General features: G+C 42.9%; 1 protein-coding gene across 2 annotated transcripts in view; it reads left to right on the top strand.

Moving 5' to 3' along the window:
- MRE11 (MRE11 homolog, double strand break repair nuclease) overlaps positions 1 to 22,389 on the top strand; it is a 35,073-nt gene that overhangs the window by 7,023 nt on the left and 5,661 nt on the right. For both annotated transcript variants that reach the window (XM_079973721.1, XM_079973722.1), the window contains 9 exons: positions 1,249 to 1,420; positions 7,464 to 7,544; positions 8,429 to 8,555; positions 8,991 to 9,091; positions 13,740 to 13,913; positions 14,778 to 14,840; positions 16,372 to 16,591; positions 17,597 to 17,680; positions 21,016 to 21,074. In XM_079973721.1, coding sequence (XP_079829847.1) covers positions 1,249 to 1,420; positions 7,464 to 7,544; positions 8,429 to 8,555; positions 8,991 to 9,091; positions 13,740 to 13,913; positions 14,778 to 14,840; positions 16,372 to 16,591; positions 17,597 to 17,680; positions 21,016 to 21,074 — 1,081 coding nt within the window. The remainder of the gene's footprint in view (positions 1 to 1,248; positions 1,421 to 7,463; positions 7,545 to 8,428; positions 8,556 to 8,990; positions 9,092 to 13,739; positions 13,914 to 14,777; positions 14,841 to 16,371; positions 16,592 to 17,596; positions 17,681 to 21,015; positions 21,075 to 22,389) is intronic.

Genomic DNA, 22,389 nt, shown 5'->3' with positions numbered 1-22,389 from the left:
ACAAGCTCTGCATTGCTCCAGTCCTGGCCAGGGAGGGCGGGGTATAAATATATTATTATTATTATTATTATTATTATTATTATTATTATTATTATTTGTGGACCCTCCCCTAATAGTGATCTTGTAAATTAGAAAATTGAACCATAACTGATTTCTTTGCTATGCTCCTTTGAAACAAACAAGCAAGCAAGCACATTCAGAATCTTCGTAGCAGAATAGCCTCATGGGCACCACAACCCTTAATCCAAATGGCTATGGAGCAATTCACCCAGAGACATGGAGAACTGCACAGGAAATTTTTGCCATGCAAGGTGCAGAGTGGGAGAATCTGGCATTTCTTTCCTCAAGTAAAGGAAGGAAAGATGGTGGGCCAGTTATTATTGGAGGAGGCCCTGTTCTCTAGGGCTAAGAGGCAGTCTCTGGTATAACTTCTGGAGGTGATTGGACTGCCTTTGGCTCAAGTCCCAGTTCAACTTCCTACCTTCTGACGGAAGACAGACCTCGAGGAGCTCATGCACTGGCCTGAGAACCAAAGAATAATTAGAGAGAGAGAGAGAGAAAGAGAGAGAGAGAGAGAGAGAGAGAAGGAAAGAGGTCTGTGTCATCCAAGATGCAGAGTGCAAGAATCTGCCATTGTTGTTCTCTTCTCAAGAGAAGATAATACAAGTAAATAGATTTCTGTAGCTGTAGCCTTGTTAAGACAGAATTGTGATTGTAGATTTACTGACTACATTTTAGACTAAAAACTGCTTGCCTGGTGCCCATGAGTTCCCAAACCATTTGCTGAGCTGCTGAGATACTTGAGGAGGAAGGACGGGTTCTGTAATGTTGTTGATAGTGAATGCAAGGAAAATGAAAGGTCAGCTGGTCTTGGTGAATGAAACCTGTGAAGGCAGAATAGGATTCATGATGGGGTAGGGATTACAGATGGCAGGTTATTTCTGTTAAAAATGTAAGTTAGATCTTTAGCTGCAATGGTCTGCATTAAGCTTAGTACAAGAAGGGGATTCTTGCACATCTCCATTCACTGAATATTTGTATAAGGACCCAGATCCATTTTGATTATTCCCAGTGTGAACTTCTCCTAGCCATGGACCTTGTCCCTGTCCACCTGTTAAGGCTTCTATAACAAGTAACAGCTTTCCATCATGTTGACAACTTTGTGAGCCTAACACTGATCATGGCTGAAATAAATTCTCAGGGTATATGCCACATTCGATTTACCCGGCTTTACTCAATGCATTCCAGACATGTTGGCTTGCTGCGCATCAAAGGCAAAAAAATGAATATGCAAAAGATTCCTCTCCAAACAGTACGGCCTTTCTACATTGAGGACATTGTTCTTGCTGACCATCCTGACATCTTTAATCCTGACAATCCCAAAGTAACACAAGCGATACAAGCTTTCTGCATGGAAAAGGTAGGAGCTGGAAAAGATAAGAGTGGGGCACAAGTCCACTATGGTTTCGGATATTAGGAGTGCTGTCTCATTGTGTATGTGGACACTTTGTATGTGGGTTGTAATATTGTGGAATATGAATGGTTCATAATGTTCGAGGCTGTGAATAGTAGTAGTGTTGTCAAATGGATGGTGAGTGAGATTGGATGAATGATTGCATGTTGTGGGGTGTGAAATATTTATGTCATACTGGTTTGTAGTTCTTTCAGCCAGATGGGCAGGGTAAAAATAATAAAAATATATTATATTATATTACATTACATTACATTACATTACATTACATTACATTACATTACATTACATTACTGTGATGGGATGATGAGCTGCTTGTGCGTAAAAGCTTAGTCCCTCAGGGTTTGCTCAGCATAGCAAAACTCTGTCTTTAGCGGAGCCCTTAAGCATGGCTCCCTCAGTCGCTGGCAGAATCCGACAGTGGGCGTTTGCGGAATCTCTTCCAACATAAAAGCTCCTTAACGGAAACGCGTCTTCTGGACTCTCGGCGTGACAGTTTTCCGGCGAGGTGTGGGTGTCCCTATAGGAGGGCCTGAAACCTCCTCACTGTTCTCGCTGGAAGTGTCCCAGAGCCCTTCTTCCGACTCCCTTTCCCTCGGAGCTCCTTCTCTCCTGTTCCTTCCTCTGCTGTTAAGTCTCTCCTAACCTCCTTGAGCCCTTCCACCACCTGCTCTGATGGCAGTTCCCTGACATCCACCTCCCCTCCAGGGCCCCCTTCACCCCCTCCCGTCCCTTCCTCCATGGGCGGTGAGGATGCAAAACCCCTGAAAGAGCCTCCCTCCTCTTCTGAAGTCTCGAACACTTCCCTCCACCTGTTGCTGTCCCTGGCCCCCCAGTACTCCTCCTCATCAGAGTCTACTTCTTCTTCCCGCTCTGATTCCGGGAACCCTTCGAACTCCTCTTCCTCGTCGGTGGTGCCAAAATATTCCCTCCGAAACCTCGTTACAGACTGAGGTTTCCTTGGGAACCTTTGATGAAACGTTTCTATCAAAACCTCGTCATTGACTTCTTCTGCACTTAACCAGGTGTTTTCTGACTCTGGTTCTCCTTCCCAAGCTACCAAATACTCCACCTGATTACCCTTCCACCTGGAGTCAATGATTTCCGCCACATGGTTGTTGTGCTCCCTTTCTTCTATGACTGGTCCCTGAGTCAACAACCCTTCATGTCCCCCCCTGTGTGGTGACAACAATGACCTGTGGAATACTGGGTGCAGTTTCATGTGGTTAGGTAACCTGAGTTTGAACGCCACCGGATTGACCTGTTGAATAACTTCAAATGGTCCCAATCTTTTGGGTCTCAATTTCTTGCAACCCCCTTTGAACGGCAACCCTTGGGTCGACAGCCACACCTGGTCCCCCACCCTTATGGTTTCACCTTCCCTTCTATTCCTGTCTGCCTGCTTCTTGTATTCTTCCTTGGCCCTTTCTAGGTTGAGCTGGAGCTGACGGTGGATCGCTTCCATCTCCTCTACAAAATGTTCTGCTGCTGGGACGCTCCACCTCTCCCCTCCTTCCCCTGGAAAAGCCCTGGGATGACACCCATAGTTTGCTAAAAAGGGACTCATCCCTGTGGACACATTCTCCGCATTATTGTAGGCAAACTCCGCCAGTGCCAACTTTTCTACCCAATCATTTTCTCTGTCATTGACATAACACCTCAAGTATTGTTGGAGGATACCGTTTGCTCTTTCCGCCTGCCCGTTGGTTTCTGGGTGTCGGGCAGTCGAAAAATTGACTTCTACGTGTAGCAAGCTCATGAGCTTCCTCCAGAACCTGGAAGTAAATTGTTTCCCTCGGTCGGAAACCACCCTCAAGGGGGCGCCATGCAACCTAAAAATGTGTTCTACAAACAGTTTGGCTGTCTCTTCTGCCGTGACCGCATGTGAGCATGCTACAAAGTGGCACATCTTGGTTAACAGGTCTACAACCACCATGACAGCTGTTTTACCTTTGGACTTTGGCAGATCCGTCATAAAATCTATGGATACTGCCTCCCATGGCCTTTCTGGTGTGGGTAAGGGTTCCAATAGCCCCGCTGGTGCCAACCTCTCTCCTTTTGCTCGCTGGCACCGGTCGCACCCCCTAACATATTCCCGTACGTCTTCCCTCACTTTGGGCCACCAAAACTCCCTGGTAACCAACCACATGGTTTTGTGTTGCCCGAAGTACCCCGCAGTGGGGCTGTCGTGCAATTGTTTGAGTACCCGACCCCTCAATTCACCTTCCGGTATGTACAGTGCCCCCTTGTAATACAACGCTCCGTTCCTTTCTTCAAACCCCCCTGTGTTCTCTCCACCTCCCCGTAGTCCTCTGATTTTATCTTGGGCGTATACATCGTTCTCGATTTCCTCTACCAGTTCTCTTTGCCCCACCAATGCCGCCCCACACACCCAGTGGTCCTCAGGGATGATATGTCTCTTCTCTGGCTCCCCCTCTCCCTCTAAATACTCTGGTTTACGAGAGAGAGCGTCTGCTCTGACATTCTCCTTCCCTGGCACATAGCAAATTTCAAAATGGAATTTGGAGAACTCCTGGGCCCATCTCACTTGTCTCTGGTTCAGTACTCGGGCAGTTCTCCAGTATTCTAGATTTTTGTGGTCGGTGCGCACTTGGACCTTGTGTTGCGCTCCAATCAGCAAGTGTCACCATCTCCGGAACACTTCATGAATGGCGAGTAGTTCTCGGTCATACACGGTGTAGTTCCTCTCGGATTTGTTCAGCTTCCGCGAGAAGAAGGCACACGGTCTCCACTCCGATGTGTCTTCTCCCGGCTGTAGAAGCACCGCCCCCACGGCTTGTTCTGACGCGTCAGTCTCCACTCTCATGGGTTGCTGTAGATCCACGTGCAAAAGTTGTTCTTCCGATGCAAACGCCTTCTTCAATCTTTCGAACACCCCCTGCGCCTCTTCCGTCCAAACAAATTTCTTCTTGCTGCTGAGACAATCAGTGATGGGCGCCGTTAAGTGGGCAAAGTTCTTGATGAACTTCCGATAGAAGTTTCCGAAGCCCAAGAACCTTTGCACATCCTTCTTAGTTTTCGGTGCCTTCCATTCCAGTACCGCTTGAACCTTGCTGGGATCCATGGCCAATCCCTTGTCTGACAACCGGTACCCCAGGAATTCCACCTCTCTGGTATGAAACTCACACTTCTCTAGTTTCACCCACAGCTGGTTTTCTTGCAGTCTGCTCAATACCTCTCTTACATCTCGCACATGCTGTTCCTCATTCTCTGAGTACACCAGGACGTCATCTAAAAACGCTACACAGTTTTTGTATAGCAATGGTCCCAGGACATGATTCATGAACGATTGAAAACAGGCCGAGCCCCCTTGTAGACCGAAAGGCATAACGAGGTACTCAAAGGCCCCCAAGGGGGTGAACATAGTGGTTTTCCACTCGTCTCCCTTTCTCATACGTATCAGGTTATACGCCCCCCTTAGGTCCAGCTTGGTAAAAATTTTCCCTTTCCTCACCCGGGTCAAAATGTCATCGATTCTGGGCATGGGGAAAGTCACTGGTTCTGACACTGCATTTAGGGCCCGGAAGTCCACGACCAATCTGGGTTTATTAGTATTTTTTTTGTCCACAAAGAACACTGGGCTGCCCCCCACCGCGCGTGACTCTCTGATGAAACCTCGCTTGAGGTTCTTGTCAATGAACTCCCTTAACTCCTGCATCTCCCGGTCTGACATTGCATACAGCTTGCCCACTGGCAGTTGTGCTCCTGGGAGTAAGTTAATTTGACAGTCAAAGGGTCTGTGTGGGGGCAGTTTATCTGCTTCTCTTTCGCTGAAGACGTTAACCAGGTCGGCGTATTGTCGTGGTACCTTCCCTTTATCTGTTACTTCCATCCCTGCTAGTGTGGCCTGAGCTCCTGCCTGGGCTTCCCCTTCCTTGCAGTGTGCCATGCAATGCGCTGACCCAAAGGAAACTACCCTCTGGTGCCATCCCACTAGCGGATCATGCAGTGCCAGCCAGCTCATCCCCAAAATAATGGGTGCTCCTCCCAAGGTGGCCACATTAAACGCTATCAGTTCGGTGTGTCTTGCCACCCTCATTATCATTGGGACAGTCTGTTGGTTAACTTCTCCCCCCAACAGCTCCCTCCCATCAATCGTGGTCACCTGCAACGGGTTGCTCAAAGGGATAGTCTGTATCTGGTGTTCGGCTGCAAACTCCTTACTCATAAAATTGCAGGAGCTGCCTGAGTCCAATAGCGCCTTTATCTTTAATGGGTGTCCATTTGGCAGCTCAAGCAACACCTCTATTACAAGCGCTGGTCTTGGGGGTTCCGGCGTGGGCACATTCACTGCTCTTTGGCCTGGCTGCTGTGCCCCGACGGTGGCAGCCAGGCATTGGCTTTTACTTGCTCCTTAACCCCCTCCTCCTCCCCTCCAACAGCTCCCGCCATCCCTTGCCATTCCTTTCTTTGTGGGCAGACTCTGGCAAAGTGACCTGGCTGTTGGCAGAGAAAACATTTCTTGGCGCTCTTTCCCTCCTTCTTCTGCCCTTCGCTGGGGTTTGAAACTGAGCGCGCACGCGCTGTTCCAATTTCCATCGGCTCTGCTGGCGGGGAATGCTGCTCAGGAATCTGGAATGCGAAAATCCCTCCAATGTTCCCCCTTCCCTTCCCGCTTCTCCAAAGCTCTCGCCTCCTGGCGTGCTCCTATGGCCAGCACTGATTTAGTCAGCTGGTCCATAGACTCCGCCCTGGGCGCCCGGGAAAGTTCGTCCTTCACTGCCGAAGATAGTCCTTCTTCGAACAGCATTTGTATCGGTTCCACCGACAAATCCCAACCCAATTTATGGATCAACATGGTGAACTCAGTCCAGTACTCACGGACAGATCGGCTCCCCTGTTTACACGCCATTAATTGTCTGCGCACCACTCCCTGCTCAATCTCGCTGGAAAACATCAGATCCATGGCGCGAAAAAACTTTCTCGAGTCCTTTAAGGCGTCATTATTCGCTGCCATCAGGGGCCTCACCCAGTCTTTCGCCCCTCCCTCGAGGTGCCCAATCACAAACGCAACTCTCGATTCCTCATCAGGAAAGTCATCAAACTGCAGATTGAGGGCATATTGCATCTCTGTTCTAAAGGCTTGATAGTTCCTGGGATCCCCCCCAAACTTCTGCACCAATCCTGGCACCTTCCTCGTGATTGGGGTGGTTTTTCCCTTTTCTGCATCCTGAGCCCTCCTCTCCTCGAGCCTAGCCGTTTGCAGAGCTAGCTGGACCTCCAACATCCTGTACCTTTCTTCCAGGCTTGGACCCTCTCCAGCTCCTCCCGCCGCTCCGGCTCCTGCTGGGTTGCTCATGATGCCTCTCCTTGCACAAGCTGCTTTCAGAGACTGTCGGATTGCTGTGATGGGATGATGAGCTGCTTGTGCGTAAAAGCTTAGTCCCTCAGGGTTTGCTCAGCATAGCAAAACTCTGTCTTTAGCGGAGCCCTTAAGCATGGCTCCCTCAGTCGCTGGCAGAATCCGACAGTGCGCGTTTGCGGAATCTCTTCCAACATAAAAGCTCCTTAACGGAAACGCGTCTTCTTGACTCTCGGCGTGACAGTTTCCGGCGAGGTGTGGGTGTCCCTATAGGAGGTCCTGAAACTTCCTCACTGTTTTCGCTGGAAGTGTCCCAGAGCCCTTCTTCCGACTCCCTTTCCCTCGGAGCTCCTTCTCTCCCCCTGCTGGTTCCTTCCTCTGCTGTTAAGTCTCTCCTAACCTCCTTGAGCCCTTCCACCACCTGCTCTGATGGCAGTTCCCTGACAATTACATTACATTACATTACATTACATTACATTACATTACATTACATTACATTATTATTATATTAGGATATTACCTTTCTATTCTGTTATGTGAATAATTTGATGTGGTTTTTTGCACTTAATTCTGCATGCAAACTACTCTGAGATCTTTTAGATGGTTGATAAATGGAAATAATAAAATAAATAGCCAGGTATGTGGTTTTTTTCCTTCCCATTTTTAAAGGTTGAAGCCATGTTGGACAATTCAGAAAGAGACCGTCTTGACAACCCCAGACAACCAGATAAGCCTCTAATAAGATTACGAGTAAGATGGGGCTCCTAATATGTTTTTTTTTTTAAAAAAAATTAAAAAGCAATGTAGCAAACATATTGTTAAACACATTACATATTTTAAAGTGCTCTTCTTTGGCATTCATTTTAGGGCCTCCCTCCCCCTTTGTGTGGAGTGGCAGTAGGTGACTTAGCTTGTCTGCATTCCTAGAAGCAGTGGAACTGAGGCACTTGTGGGAAATCATAAGGGGTTTAAAAGCCATCTAGCTATTTAAAAAAGAGAGAGCAAATGTGATTTTTGATGTTTGAAACAATTTCTGTTTGCTTGTAAAAGCCTGCTGTTGAGATGAATTATTAAAGATGGGTACAGTGGTACCTCGCAAGACGTATGCCTCGAAAGACAAAAAACTCGCAAGACGAAAGGGTTTTTCGTTTTTTGAGTTGCTTCGCAAGACGGATTTCCCTATGGGCTTGCTTCACAAGACGGAAACGTCTTGCAAGTTTGTTTCCTTTGTCTTGCAAGTTTGTTTCCTTTGTCTTGCAAGTTTGTTTCCTTTGTCTTGCAAGTTTGTTTCCTTTTTCTTAAAACCGTGCATTCACTTCGAGGAGCAACTCATAGCACGTGGTGTGGTAGCCTTTTTTGAGGTTTTTGAAGACTTTGGTGATTTTTGAAGCTTTTCCAAAGTCCGTGCTTCGCAAGACGAAAAAATCGCAAGACGAAAAAACTCGCGGAACGAATTAATTTCGTCTTGCGAGGCACCACTGTATCTTGAGTGTTGTGCTGTATTGTAAACACCAGGATGGTTAGTTAGTTATTCGCAAGGGCATTAGACTAAACTGATGAAAATTGGATCATTTTAGATGTTTGGTTGCAGAGCCTATACCTTTAATGCTTATTTTCTTCACTCTTTTTTGAAGGTAGATTACAGCGGAGGCTTTGAACCATTCAACATTGTGCGTTTCAGCCAAAAGTTCATGGATAGGATAGCTAATCCCAAAGATATCATACATTTTTTCAGGCACCGGGAGCAAAAAGAGAAAAATGGTAAAAGAATGAACAATAATGTAGCTTCTACAGAGAATTATAATAAATGTTGTTGATGGGGAAAAACAACATTATTCATGGAAATACTTTGGTGTGGCAACAATGTATCTGAAGCATTGCAATGCTTCTATACAACAATAATGTAGCATTGTTCTGTAAGCAGAAATCCTTTGTTGACAGGATGTGTTAGTTTAATACCTCTCTGAGTATGATTTAAACATTGGGAACAAACCAATATATATCATAAAATATTAGTTACCACAGGTTAGCAATTGTTCTGTGTTAAGGTCAGATATTCACACACACACACGGACTGTTCTTTTGAATTATTTCACCCTGCAGATATCCATTTTGCCTTATTGTAATGATAATCTGGGATAGCAAACCATTTCTCTTCATGGGCTAAAAATTGCATCATTTTTCTTTGTTTTAAAGATGAGATTAACTTTGGAAAACTGGTCCATAAGCCTGCATCAGAGACAACAACTTTGAGGGTAGAGGATCTTGTTAAACAATACTTCCAGACAGCTGAGAAGGTAAACTTATTATTCAGAATTTGAGGTATTGTTTTTTTCTTGTTATCTCAGGTTGAATTTCTGGTTTTAATGCTAATTCAACGGCAGGTGCATTTTGTTTCTCAAAGCCTTATAGCTATTGATTCTCCATTCTAAGAGTCTGAAATTTTGTGTAGAAGGAAAAAATCTAGAAGAGGAATAGTGTTAAGTTTTTTGAGCAAAAAGCCAACAGATGCTTGTGGCCCCCAAGAAAAAGAGATGATTCATATACAACAGCAAACCATGATGTGTTCTGATGTGTGAATTGATACCATCTGATAAACCATGGTTTGTGAGCGGATACAAAACCAGGATCAAAATCGCATAATTTGAAGCTGGTTTGCAGACCAGTTTGGGTAAACTCTTTCATCATTGCATCCAAACTGTCCAATAATAATGTCTGTTAAAATACACAAAATAAGTAAATGATCCACAAAACCAAGTCTAGGTCTTGCAGCAATCATTCCAATAGACCCGAGAAAGCACTGCAGTTGTTGAGCTTCTTTTTTAAGTTTGCTGAGCTGTTTATATATATATATATATATATATATATATATATATATATATATATATATATGATTTCTTAGTTTGCTGAGCTGTTGAGCTGTCTTTTGAGTACTCGCCCCTGGCTCCAGCCCTCGCTTCCTGTATTAACCTGTGTATAAGATGACCCCCAATTTATCACTAAAAAAAATTCCAGAAAAAAGGTCACCTTATACATGGAAAAATATGGTATGTTTTAATCTGAGGTCTGAAAACAAAGTAAGGAGCAATTGCACCTCTGGGGGGAGGGAGTTGTGCATATAGCGTGCCACAACGGAGAAGGCCCTGCTCTTCGTTGCTACACCACTAACTGGAACAATGAGCAGGGCCTCTGCAAATCTTAACACAAAGGTGGAGAACCTTTTCCTGAGGGTCAGATAGAAAAGCCTGGAGGACTGCGTAATACAAACCATGGTTTGGTGTTACACCTGAACCAGCACAGGCTGTTTTATTACACTATGTGCTTTTGTAGTCAAGAACCATAAAGCTTAGGGCGGCCTTCAACTAAATAATTGTGTGAGCACAATGACTTCCGCCTGAGCATCCCTGACTTTAGCCAGTAATTTTTAATTTTTTTTTATTAATTTTTTAGAAAAATTTTCTTTTACAAATTTAAATAACACATTCACATACACTATAATGCCAAATTCTTTTGGACTTCCCCCCGCTCCCTCCACAATCCTCATAATTTTATATTTATTTCACATTTCCTTTATAATTGTATTGCCAGTTAATAAATCTTTACAACTCTTAACCCTCTCGCAATACCCTTTCTCATCACAAAGCCTCTTTAAATCCAACTAGCGTTGTCTGTTCATCACAAATATTTTCCAGATAAATCGTAAACTTTCTCCAGTCCTGTGTGAACTTGTGATCTTTCTGGTATCTAATTTTCCCTGTCAGTTTATCTAGTTCAGCAAAGTCCATCAATTTCCGTCTCCATTCTTCCAATGTTGGTAATTCTTCTTGTTTCCATTTTTGAGCCATTAAAATTCTTGCCGCAGTCACCGCATATTGAAAAAGTTTATAATCACTTCTATTAATTTCTCTTCCTGTAATTCCTAACAAGAAAGCTTCTGGTTTCTTCACAAACGTGTATTTAAACATCCTTTTCAACTCATTATATATCATTTCCCAGAAGCCTTTTACTTTCTTACACTCCCACCACATATGATAAAATGTCCCTTCCCTCTCTTTACACTTCCAACATTTGTTACATGTCTTATACATTTTTGCTAATTTTACGGGAGTGATATGCCATCTGTATACCATTTTCATAATATTTTCCTTTATCGTCATGCATGCAGTGAATTTCATATTTTCCTTCCACACCTTCTCCCAATCTGCTAACTGTATATTATAACCAAAATCCCTGGCCCAATGTATCATAACTGATTTAACTTCTTCGTCCTTTGTTTGCCATTCCAATAACATTTTGTACATTTTAGACAATACCTTATAATCATTATTAATTATTTCTTTCTGGAATCTAGACTCTCCTTCAATATATTTCCTCTCTTTACAATCCTTCTTAAACATCTCATTTGTTTGGAAGTAGTGCAACCAATCATATACATATTTTTTAACTTGTTCATATGGCTTCAATTTCCATTTCCCCCCTTCTTTAATTACAATATCTCCATAAGTCATCCATTCCTCTCTCATGTTTATCTTTTTGACACTCATGACCTCCAGTGGGGATAACCAATGTGGTACATTTGGTTCCAAAATATTTTGGTACCTGTCCCATGTTTCTATAAGGGCACCTCTGAAAATGTGGTTGGCAAAACTTTTATGAGCTTTCTTCTTTCCTAACCATAAGTAGGCATGCCAGCCAAACCTATTGTCAAACCCTTCCAAGTCCAGTAGCTTGTTGTCTTTTAGTGTTATCCAATCCTTTATCCACCAGAGACAAGATGCTTCATAGTAAAGTTTCAGGTCCGGCAGGGCGAAGCCACCTCTTTCTTTCGCATCAGTTAGTAGTTTAAATTGTATTCGTGGCTTTTTGCCCTGCCAGATATATTTTGAAATCGTTCTTTGCCAATCTCTGAAGATCTTTGTCCCCTTGATTATTGGGATCATTTGAAATAAAAACAACATCCTTGGAAGCACACTCATCTTGATTGAAGAAATTCTGCCCCAAAAAGATAACTTCATCCTACTCCACACTTCGAGGTCTCTCTTAATATTGTTCCAAATTGTCACATAATTGTTTTGGAATAAGTCAATGTTTTTTTGGGTTAACCATATTCCTAGATATTTTACCTTCTTCGCCACTTCCATCTCTGTTTCTCTTTGCACTTCTTCAATCATACTTTGATCCAAGTTCTTCACCATAAGTTTAGTTTTCCTTTTATTTAATACAAATCCGGCCACTCTTCCAAATTGATCAATTTCTTTTATAACTTCTTTTAGACTATTTGTCGGATCTTCCATCGTAATTACCAGATCATCGGCAAAGGCTTTAACTTTATATTGGTTTTGACCTACTGTTACCCCCTTTATTAATTCATTTTGTCTAATAGAGCTCAGCAGGACCTCCAGAACCATGATGAATAACAGTGGTGAGAGAGGGCATCCCTGTCTTGTACCCTTCTTTATTTTCACTTCCTCTGTAATTACATTATTTACTATTAATTTAGCTCTTTGTTCTGAGTATATTGCCTTTATACCATTATAAAAGTCTTCTCCCACTTCCATCATTTCCAAATTTTTCAACATAAATTCCCATGAAACATTATCAAACGCTTTCTCTGCATCCACAAACATTAAGACAGCTTTTCTTTCATTACTGGCAGTCAAATATTCCAAGATATTTATTATATTTCTTACATTGTCCTTCATATGTCTGCCAGGTAAGAAACCTGCTTGATCTTTATGGATATGCTGTTGCAATATCTTCTTAAATCTTGATGCTAAAATACCCGAAAAAATCTTATAATCTGTGTTTAGCAGAGATATCGGTCTGTAATTCTTCACTTGTGTGAGATCAGAGTCTTGTTTAGGTATGAGTGTTATGAAGGCTTCTTTCCATGTTCCTGGTATGTCCTGTTGTTTCAAGATATTATTCATAACTTCTTTAAGTGGTACCATCAAGGAGTCCCTCATTTCTTTGTAATACGTTGCTGTAAATCCATCTGGTCCTGGTGCCTTTCCTTTTTTCATCTGTTTTATAGTTTCTACTATCTCCACATTCTCTATTGGGGCATTCAGTCTGTCTTTCATTTCTGTCGGGATCTTTTGCACCTTTTTTCCTTTCAAAAAGTTCTCTATCTTCTTTATATTGTTTTTCTCTCGTTTTGCATATAGGTGCTTGTAGAAATCCAAAAATCCTTTTCTAATACCTTTTGGGTTCTCTATTTCCTCGCCATCCACAATAATTCTGTTAATTGTACCTTGCTCTTTCCTTTTTTTTATTTGCCATGCCAGCCATTTTCCAGGTTTATTTGCGAATTCAAAATTCCTTTGTCTCAGCCTTTTAATGTTCCATTCAACTTCTTTATTTATAATCATGGCGAACTGTGTCTGCAAAATTTTAATATTTTGTTTTATCTTGATGTTATTTGGCTTCTTAATTAACTTTTGTTCATTATCCATTATTTGTTTTAGGATTTCCTTCTTCCCTTTCTCTCTGTTCTTATTTTTGATCGCATTCTGCTGGATGAAGAATCCCCTCATTACCGCCTTGCTTGCATCCCAAACTGTGCTGATCTTTGTGCCTTTATTCATATTATCTGCAAAGTACTCCATCAGTTTTTTCCGAGCATCTTGAATAATTCTTTCATCTTCCAAAAGGTAGTCTTTCAATCTCCATCTAAATGTTCTTTCTTCATACATCTTTATCTCCATTTTTATTGGGTTATGATCCGAAATTACTCTAGGTTGGATTTCTATTTGTTGAATTCTAGTAGTTAATTCGTTCGAGATCCAGATTTGATCTATTTAGCCAGTAATTTTCAATCACTTGCATTTCGGCTCATCTTAAGTCCCCCCTCCCCAGCAGGTTACATAGTTTCACCACCCAAGAACACCAGTTTTAAATAAATCTGGGGTATTCAATGCAGTATCTTGTTTGTCTTTCTTCAAGAAAGTGCAGCTTTCCCTCCTGACTGAGAGAGGCATGGGAGAGGCAGTGCAAGAGTTTGTGGATAAGGAGGAGAAGGATGCGATTGAGGAGCTGGTGAAATTCCAGCTAGAGAAGACGCAGCGGTTTCTGAAGGAACGCCATACAGACGCAGAGGAAGCCAAAATTGATGAAGAGGTTAGTATGGAGCATGGGTAGGCAAACTAAGGCCCGGGGGCCGGATGCGGCCCAATCGCCTTCTCAATCCGGCCCGCGGATGGTCCGGGAATCAGCATGTTTTTACATGAGGAGAATGTGTCCTTTTATTTAAAATGCATATCTGGGTTATTTGTGGGGCCTGCCTGGTGTTTTTACATGAGTAGAACATGTGCTTTTATTTAAAATGTATCTCTGGGTTTTTGTGGGGCATAGAAATTTGTTCATTCCCCCCCCATATAGTTTGGCCCCCCACAAGGTCTGAGGGACAGTGGACCGGCCCCCTGCTGAAAAAGTTTGCTGACCCCCGTATGGAGGGACTTAACCTTTCTTGAAATGACAGTGGGTAACAATATTTGGAAGAAAGAAAGGTGTTGGAACTTCACACTTATTTTCTGTAAACGTCCAACGTCACCGCTCCACCCCCAATTCACCGTTCTGACAAGCCAATCCTTTTTACTAGAATGTTCTGAAGATTGAAGTATTAAAAGATAACCCAGCCCCTTAATTTATGAGACATCTTATTAAAGTGACTGAGTGGCATTGCCATTTTAAGCCACAAGATGGCAGCAAAATAGTATAAACTGGCTTTAGACAGCTGGATGCTCTCCAGTTGATTCAGACCCTCAACCTTAATTGTGAATGACTTAATAGGTGTTGGATGCATTTGCCAATGTAAGTCATGAAGGTCAAGCTCTACCTAACAGCATCTCAGGATGTCCCCATTATTTGTTGTTTTAATAATGGAAAGAGGAAAACAGTCCCACTCTTTTTTGCCTTTTTTTTTTTACCCTGAAAGTGTAAATTGCATAGTTACCGTAGTTACCTTTTACCACTTCAACACAGGTGCAACGCTTTAGAGAGTCGAGAAGAAAAAACACCATGGAGGAGGACGAGGAAGTTCGAGAGGTAATTAAGCTGAAAAAATTGAAAGGATCTAAGGTGACTTGGGCCATCATAGCTGTCAGCTTTTCCCTTTTCTTGTGAGGAATCCTATTCAGAATAAGGGAATTTCTCTTAAAAAAAGGAAAACGTTGACAGCTAGCAGTAGCTTCCATTGTATGCAAGCAGTAGCTTCCATTGTGTCCAAAATGTGTACAGTGGTGCCTCGCAAGACGAAAAGAATCCGTTCCGTGATTCTCTTCGTCTAGCGGTTTTTTCGTCTTGCGAAGCAAGCCCATTGACGGATTAGCGGATTAGCGCTATTAGCGGTTTAGCGGCTTTTAGCGGCTTATCGGTTTAGCGGATAAGCGGCTTAGTGGCTTAGAAAAGGGGGGGGGAGGAAAAAAAACTCGCAGGAACTCGCAAGACATTTTCGTCTTGCGAAGCAACACCATAGGAAATTCGTTTTGCGAAGCACCTCCAAAACGGAAAACTCTTTCGTCTAGCGAGTTTTCCGTCTTGCGAGGCATTCGTCTTGCGGGGCACCACTGTATGGCAATGTGTTGACATTCATTTCAATATTTTCCCCATTTCATATTTCTTTGGTAATAAACATGTTCCCCAAACTTTGCCCTGATCACATGGTGATGCAAGCTGTGTTTAATTAAAACTGGAAGCAGAAGCTTCCAGACTCCTCCTCCTCAACCAGCACTGAGCCCCAGTGGGAGTCTAGGCTCATCCTTGTGAAGCACAAAACTCCGACTTAGCTGCTAATACATGTTGGCTCCAGCAAAATAGATACTTTTGAGTTCTCCCCTCTCAGCTACCATCAAATCACAAATTGTATTGTGTCTACATTGGCAAACCCAAAGATCCAGAGTTTTCCATCACTGCTGGATGCCGAAACACAGCTCGTAAGAGGAACAGTCTATGGGTTCTAATAGTTTTTACAAGGGATTGCCTAAAATTTGCCATCAAATCATAGATCGCCAGATTTGTTCAGCGATTTGTTGACTTTTTTTGTCATCCTTTGTAAAAAAGCATGTCTTGAATCAATGTTTCATTGTGGCAAGGAATGGATCTGTGATTCTTTACTGTGTGGTCTACCAATGTAAGCTCAAGATTTTATGGTGGTGATGGGAACCTGTGTAAAACCATGCAAATTCAAGAATATCTGTTTTAATTTTTCTGAACCTGGCAGGTGTGTCTGTGTGTGGGATGGTGGTGGTCACTTGTTCTTCCTTGCTTCCAAGAGAGAAAGAACCTTTTAAAAAGGGAACCTTTTAATATTTAATAGACTATTGTATTTTAATATTGTGTTGAAAGCTGCCCAGAGTGGCAGTATCATAAAGTATCATGAATAATATTAATAATAATAATACCAGAGAGGGTGGAGTCCATGGTGCACACTCAAAAGTTCTTGGGCTCAAAAAGGTTTTTCGGCATTGATTTAGTATTATGCCTGAACCAACCCCCTGGGGAAAGCAGATGAAACTTCGATTTTTGTTCCAGTAAGGCCGTTAATATGCTTCAACATTGGTTAACACTTTTCTCTCAGGCTTTAAACAGGGCCAAAGCTCATAGATCTCAGGGAGCTTATCATGCTTCCGTCAGTAGTGATGATGACCTCATGGATGTGGCTACCTCTGGTCAAAGGGCTAATGATGATTCGGATGATGATGATTTGCCACTCAGCAGAGGAAGAGGGAGAGGTCGGGCAAGAGGCGGTAAAGGGCAGAACGTAACAGCAAGAGGAGCATCTCGACGAGGAAGAGGAGGCCAGTAGCCTTATTGTCCTTTGGAATTGCAATCCCAAGATTGTGGGATTATGATGGTGATGGTAGTCATAATATTCATATATACATAAAGCTCAGTTTGCAAATGTGCACAGTTTGCTAGGAGAAAAAGGGCTATATGTTACCCATGTGCCCTGTTAACCTCCAGACTGGTGGAATCCTTTCCTTGTGTGAGGAGGATGTTGTTGTTGTTTAGTCGTTTCGTTGTGTCCGACTCTTTGTGACCCTATGTACCAGAGCACGCCAGGCACTCCTGTGAGGAGGATACTTATGATTAAACACAGGCATAGGCAAACTCCAGCCCTCCAGATGTTTGGGACTATAATTCCCACCATCCCTAGCTAACAGGACCAGTGGTCAGGGATGATGGGAATTGTAGTCCCAAACATCTGGAGGGCCGGAGTTTGCCTATGCCTGATTAAACAGATCAAAGAGGGAATTAGAGGTATTTCTTAAGCACACATCCATTCTATGATGATTTGCATTGGTGATTCATGGTCAGTTTACAGTTTTAAGGAAGCATTTGCTTATAGCTTTCATCTTAGATCATTTTCTCTGCCCTAGCTCTTCTCTGTCAACCCTTTTCATGCTGGGGTGATACAGACACATGTCCAAAACGCCAAACACTTGTGGCTCTTATGATTGCAAGAAACCTCTCCCTGGCCACTACCTTTTCCTTAGAGGAATTCTATCTGCACGTGCATTCACGGAAATGGCAGAGACTATCTTACATTTGCATGCACATGCTTTCTTGAGCATGCGCTACTCTAGTTACTGCAATGCAGACCCTCTTCTTACTTCTCCAGGCCAAAATAGAGCTTCCTTTCTCAGGTACAGTCTACCATTCTTTGAGCTGGGTGTGTTGTAAAAGGCATGCATAGCGAAACAGAGGAAAGGGTTGCATCACTCTATCTGCTGCACCGTAGTGGCTCAGTTAAAAATTGGAGAAATGTAAACATCTGAATATTTACTTTTCTATTACTGCAGGAGGCACTGGCCAGGACCAGATGATTAGCAGCAGAACATATAAATCTGCACCCGTTCCTACAAAGAATATGTCCATCATGGATGGTACGTTCAGAATGCAAGTGAACCCCTATATCATACTGGCATGCATGTCTGCAATTATTACTCTCTTTAATGATACCTTAAGAAAATAATCCACTTGATGTTTTTGATGTGTCATAGTGTCGTACATGTGTCATTTTCAGAGGTTTAGTTGTCTTAGGGAGCAATCCTATGCACAAGAAGCTGGTATAAAGCTTGCCAATGTCATTTAAGCCAGTGTAAAGTTACTCGGGACGCAGGTGGCGCTGTGGGTTAAAGCCTCAGCGCCTAGGGCTTGCCGATCGAAAGGTCGGCGGTTCGAATCCCTGCGGCGGGGTGCGCTCCCGCTGCTCGGTCCCAGCGCCTGCCAACCTAGCAGCTCGAAAGCACCTCCGGGTGCAAGTAGATAAATAGGGACCGCTTACCAGCGGGAAGGTAAACGGCGTTTCCGTGTGCGGCTCTGGCTCTGGCTCTGGCTCTGGCTCTGGCCAGAGCAGCGATGTCACGCTGGCCACGTGACCCGGAAGTGTCTCCGGACAGCGCTGGCCCCTGGCCTCTTAAGTGAGATGGGCGCACAACCCCAGAGTCTGTCAAGACTGGCCCGTACGGGCAGGGGTACCTTTACCTTTACCTTTAAAGTTACTCCAGATCCAAATCTGGTCCAGCAGTAGGACTGCTGCTGTTGTTTTACCTAAGCCTGGCAGATGGAAAACAGGCCTTTAATATAGTGTTCTGTGCCATGTTACTGAGACAAATGGGCTTAGGATCCAGCCTAATTTTCCAACCTTTCTGATTCTGCCCCTGCCACACCCCTATTTGGGGACTGACACTAGCCTCAACTCAGATGAATGAGCAAGTTATTTGATGCATCTTCGACTGAGCTAGCGCTGGGAACTTAACACCAGCTGAGCTGATGATCCACTGTATCCTAAGCTGTACATCCTGATGGATTGCTCCCCTAGTCTGTGGCAGCAAGAGTCTTGTGGCACATTAAAGACTCACAAATGTATTCTGGCATAAACCTTTGTAGATTAGAGTCTACTTAATCAGATGTATGAAATGCTATTCTCAGTTGGCATGGGATGGAGGAAAAAGGGGAACAGCGATGTTACAGGTAGTTGGAAATTGAATACAAATGCATACCGTCTCTAATAATTATGTTAAAATAAATAAATAAATAAATTTTATTTGTATCCCGTTCTCCCCAGTCAAAGCCAGGCTCAGAGCGGCTAACATCACATAAATAAGACAATATGCATAATACAATATACAATATGCAAATAATATAACATTCAACATTCATTAAAACAATATAGAATAATATTAAATATCAGCATTTCAAAATTAAACAGAAATCCACTCAACAGTTACAATAATTTCTAAACTCCAATCAGTAAAACAACAGCAAACCACAGTGCACAACATAATACAATACAAAATGAGAAGCAGAGACTGGAGGGTGGAGCAAGGCAGGTGGAAGGAGGCCTTGCCTGATGGAGTCTCTGCCCTCACAGTTCTTCCTGCAGGCACAGCTTCCTTATGAAGAATCCCAGGGCCAGGGGGTGGGCAAGGCAGGTGGAAGGAGGCCTTGCCTGATGGAGTCTCTCCGCTCACCTTACATACTTAAATGTATGTAAAATAAGCACAGTCACCCGTCACAGAAGCAGTCTTGGTAATGAGAATTCAAATATCCTGGCATTGCCAAGTGAATTAACACATATAGTGGAATAGAAGCCCACTATCTCGCATTAGACCACACGTGATAGAACTTTTTGACATATTTTCCTTCAGCAATTTCACATTGGAGTTTTCCTTTTGAAGTTCCTTTGCACTAGTAGTTGAGTATCCTTAGAAGTTGATGTGTTCTCCAGTTGGATTCTGCACATTTCTCTCTGATATCAGACCTGCGTCCATTTATTATCTTTTGTGTAGAGACTGACTTGGTTGTTGTGTTATGGCTCTGAAGGGCATTGTTGGCAGATGATAGTGCATGTAACATTGGAAGATAAGCAGGCGAATGTGCTCTTGATGTTGCTCCTAATTTTATTAGGTCCTGTAGAAGTTGCCCAAGTTAGATACAGGGATAAAATTGGTGGCTGCAATTTGTTGCAGGGTGTGAGCCTAATTTGTCCATTGTGTGGTCTCTCCGTGATGGGTAATTGTTTTAGATAAGGAAACTACAGTCATACCTCGTGTTGCGTCCACTTCATGTTGCGTCTTTTCATGTTACATCCCACGGCAACCTAGAAGTACCGGAACGGGTTACTTACGGGTTTCACTGCTCATGCATGCGCAGAAGCGCTAAATCATGCTTCGCGCATGTGCAGAAGACCAAATCACACCACGTGCCTGCTCAGACGCAGTGCTTCGAGTTGCAGGCATTTAATGTTATGGACAGGCCTCCAGAACAGATCCTGTCAGTAACACGAGGTACCACTGTACCTGCAAGCAAAGACAGGCCTACCTCCTTCCTTCCTTCCTTCCTTCCTTCCTTCCTTTCTTTCTTTCTTTCTTTCTTTCTTTCTTATTTTTTCACCACCTGTCTTTATGATAGGGAAGCATTCTGTCCAGGATGGGCATGTTTGATAATACCTAGCTGCTACTATATATAATGTGTGTTTCAGCCTATATACGTACCTGCTTGCTTGTGGGTTAATTTGCCATTTCTCTGTAAAAAGCAATCTAATGCACAGCAGCTACTTCTAGATATGCCTTCATAGCAATTCCAGTTGTTCATACTCTACAGGTACTAATGGTGAATGACTAAGCTAAGAAAATAGAGCACTGTAGGGAGCTGACCTTGCACAGGATTGGCTTCCCATGGAATTATCGTGGGTTGTAAGACAGTGTGATTTTCACATTTTATATTTTACGTTTAACTCTCTTGTTTTATGTCGGTTTGCTTTCTAGCAAGAGAAGTGAATAACCCACTTCTTCTCAAGGTTGAATACTAGCATTCTGTATTCTGTATTCCTCTTGGCACAAAAGGATAGAGCAGCTGTTCAGGTTTTTTAAAACTTACTCATACCAGTAGCATGTCTCATTCTTATTAAGTTAATTCACAAGTAACTTGTTTTGGTGTTTTTCACCGTTTTTAATTATAAATTCTCTTGAGACAGTTGTTTGGAAGGCAATTAATAAATTGATGGAGAAAATAATAATGATGGGAATAACCGTCAATAATTCATGTTACTTGCAGTAAGTGTGTTTTCAAAGCTTGCATGTTTTTTGTTGCATTTTGTGTACTTAAAAACCACTCCGTATGATTTTTTTGTTGTGATGCTACAAATTTCCACTAAGCTCCTTTGATTAATTTATAACACCCTACAGCGAAACTTCTCACTTATAATTTATTCTAGCTTTTAAGTCATCAAGACAGCAACCTGCCCGGAATATGCCAGTCAAGAGTTATTCAGAGGTGAGTAGTTATTTCATGGATATTAAAGCAGAAGATTTCCTTTTGCCTGTTAGCAGCTTCTTTGTATATATGTATTCTTGCTTGCATGCATTTAAAATACACACACACACCTCCTTTCCACTAAAAAGCAGCTCAAAATGCAAAATAAACGATTAAGTTTATTTTGTCTAGAAAAAGGAGAGAGAATCTTACCTGTAAGCTTGTGTTCGTTTATTTCATAAAATTTATACTCTGTAAAAAACACCCTTAAAATGGTATGCAAAAAGGGAGACCACCAGGGGGCGCGTTGGAAGATGGCCGACAATAACATCTCTCTGACCCACACGAGGTAGTTTAGGGGCTGCTATGGGAAGTAGGCAGCCTTCCCTCCCACCAGGAGATGGTGGGACCCTGTCTTGCCAGCGGTGTTCATAATGCACCCCCTGATCCGAGAGATGGGGGTGCAGAACACTTGGCACGAGCCCTCGGTGAAGTCAGCTCTTCCTGACGCCGATTCCGATTAGCGCGTGCTGGTTGCTTCAGTCTGGATTTATAATTGGAAACAGATGATTGGAAATGAACCTGAAGCACATATATCAAGCAAAGTTCGACGATAAGACTGCTGAATAATGGATCTCTGCGACTGAGAGCGACGGATGGATAAGTAAATCTTTTCATATGACATCACTAAGAGACTATGTGTTTGGAATGAAGGGGGGTGGAGGAAAAACTCTTTTTTCTCTATGTGATATGAAGTGATAAAAATAATCCTCCACTCCAGAAAGAAACAAGATCGTTGCGCTTTTTTAAGAAGCATAAGCAGAAGTTTAAGAGTTGTGTGGGAGATGGAAAAAAGATCGGTGGACGCTGAAGAATATTTATGACGCAGTCAAAAAATGGTGTCTTGCCAAGACAGGCTGCAGGAGAAAAGAGAAAGACGGGGGCGGAGATTCAGGAATGCATGAAGGAGAAGGAGTTTGAAACTGAAGTTTGACCTGACAGAGCCCCCTGATCTATTTGATTTATTCTGCTAGCCTGGAAAAATAAAGGACAATGATTAATTTTGTCTATGGAGGTGCTGAACAGGGCGGTCCTGGACTAAACCCACACAGAGAGAGAAACCAGCTTTCAGTCGGCTTATGAGAATCATCAGAGATCGCAAAGAAAGGAATACGATAACAACAAGATGAAGAAAATATACAAAGAACTATCTGGTCTGAACTGGATAGAACTGATTAATGAATGCAGTAAAATAAGTGAAGTCTGGAAATAGCCGGAATTTTGGACTCGTGCGGAGCTTGATATATGGGTACTCCCAAAAAATTAAAAAATATGG

The sequence above is a fragment of the Podarcis cretensis genome (genome assembly GCF_951804945.1).
Source record: "Podarcis cretensis genome assembly, chromosome: 4".
NCBI classification, from domain to species: domain Eukaryota; kingdom Metazoa; phylum Chordata; class Lepidosauria; order Squamata; family Lacertidae; genus Podarcis; species Podarcis cretensis.
The sequence above is the reverse complement of the archived record's forward strand: the minus strand, read 5'-3'. Positions and strand labels throughout refer to the sequence as shown.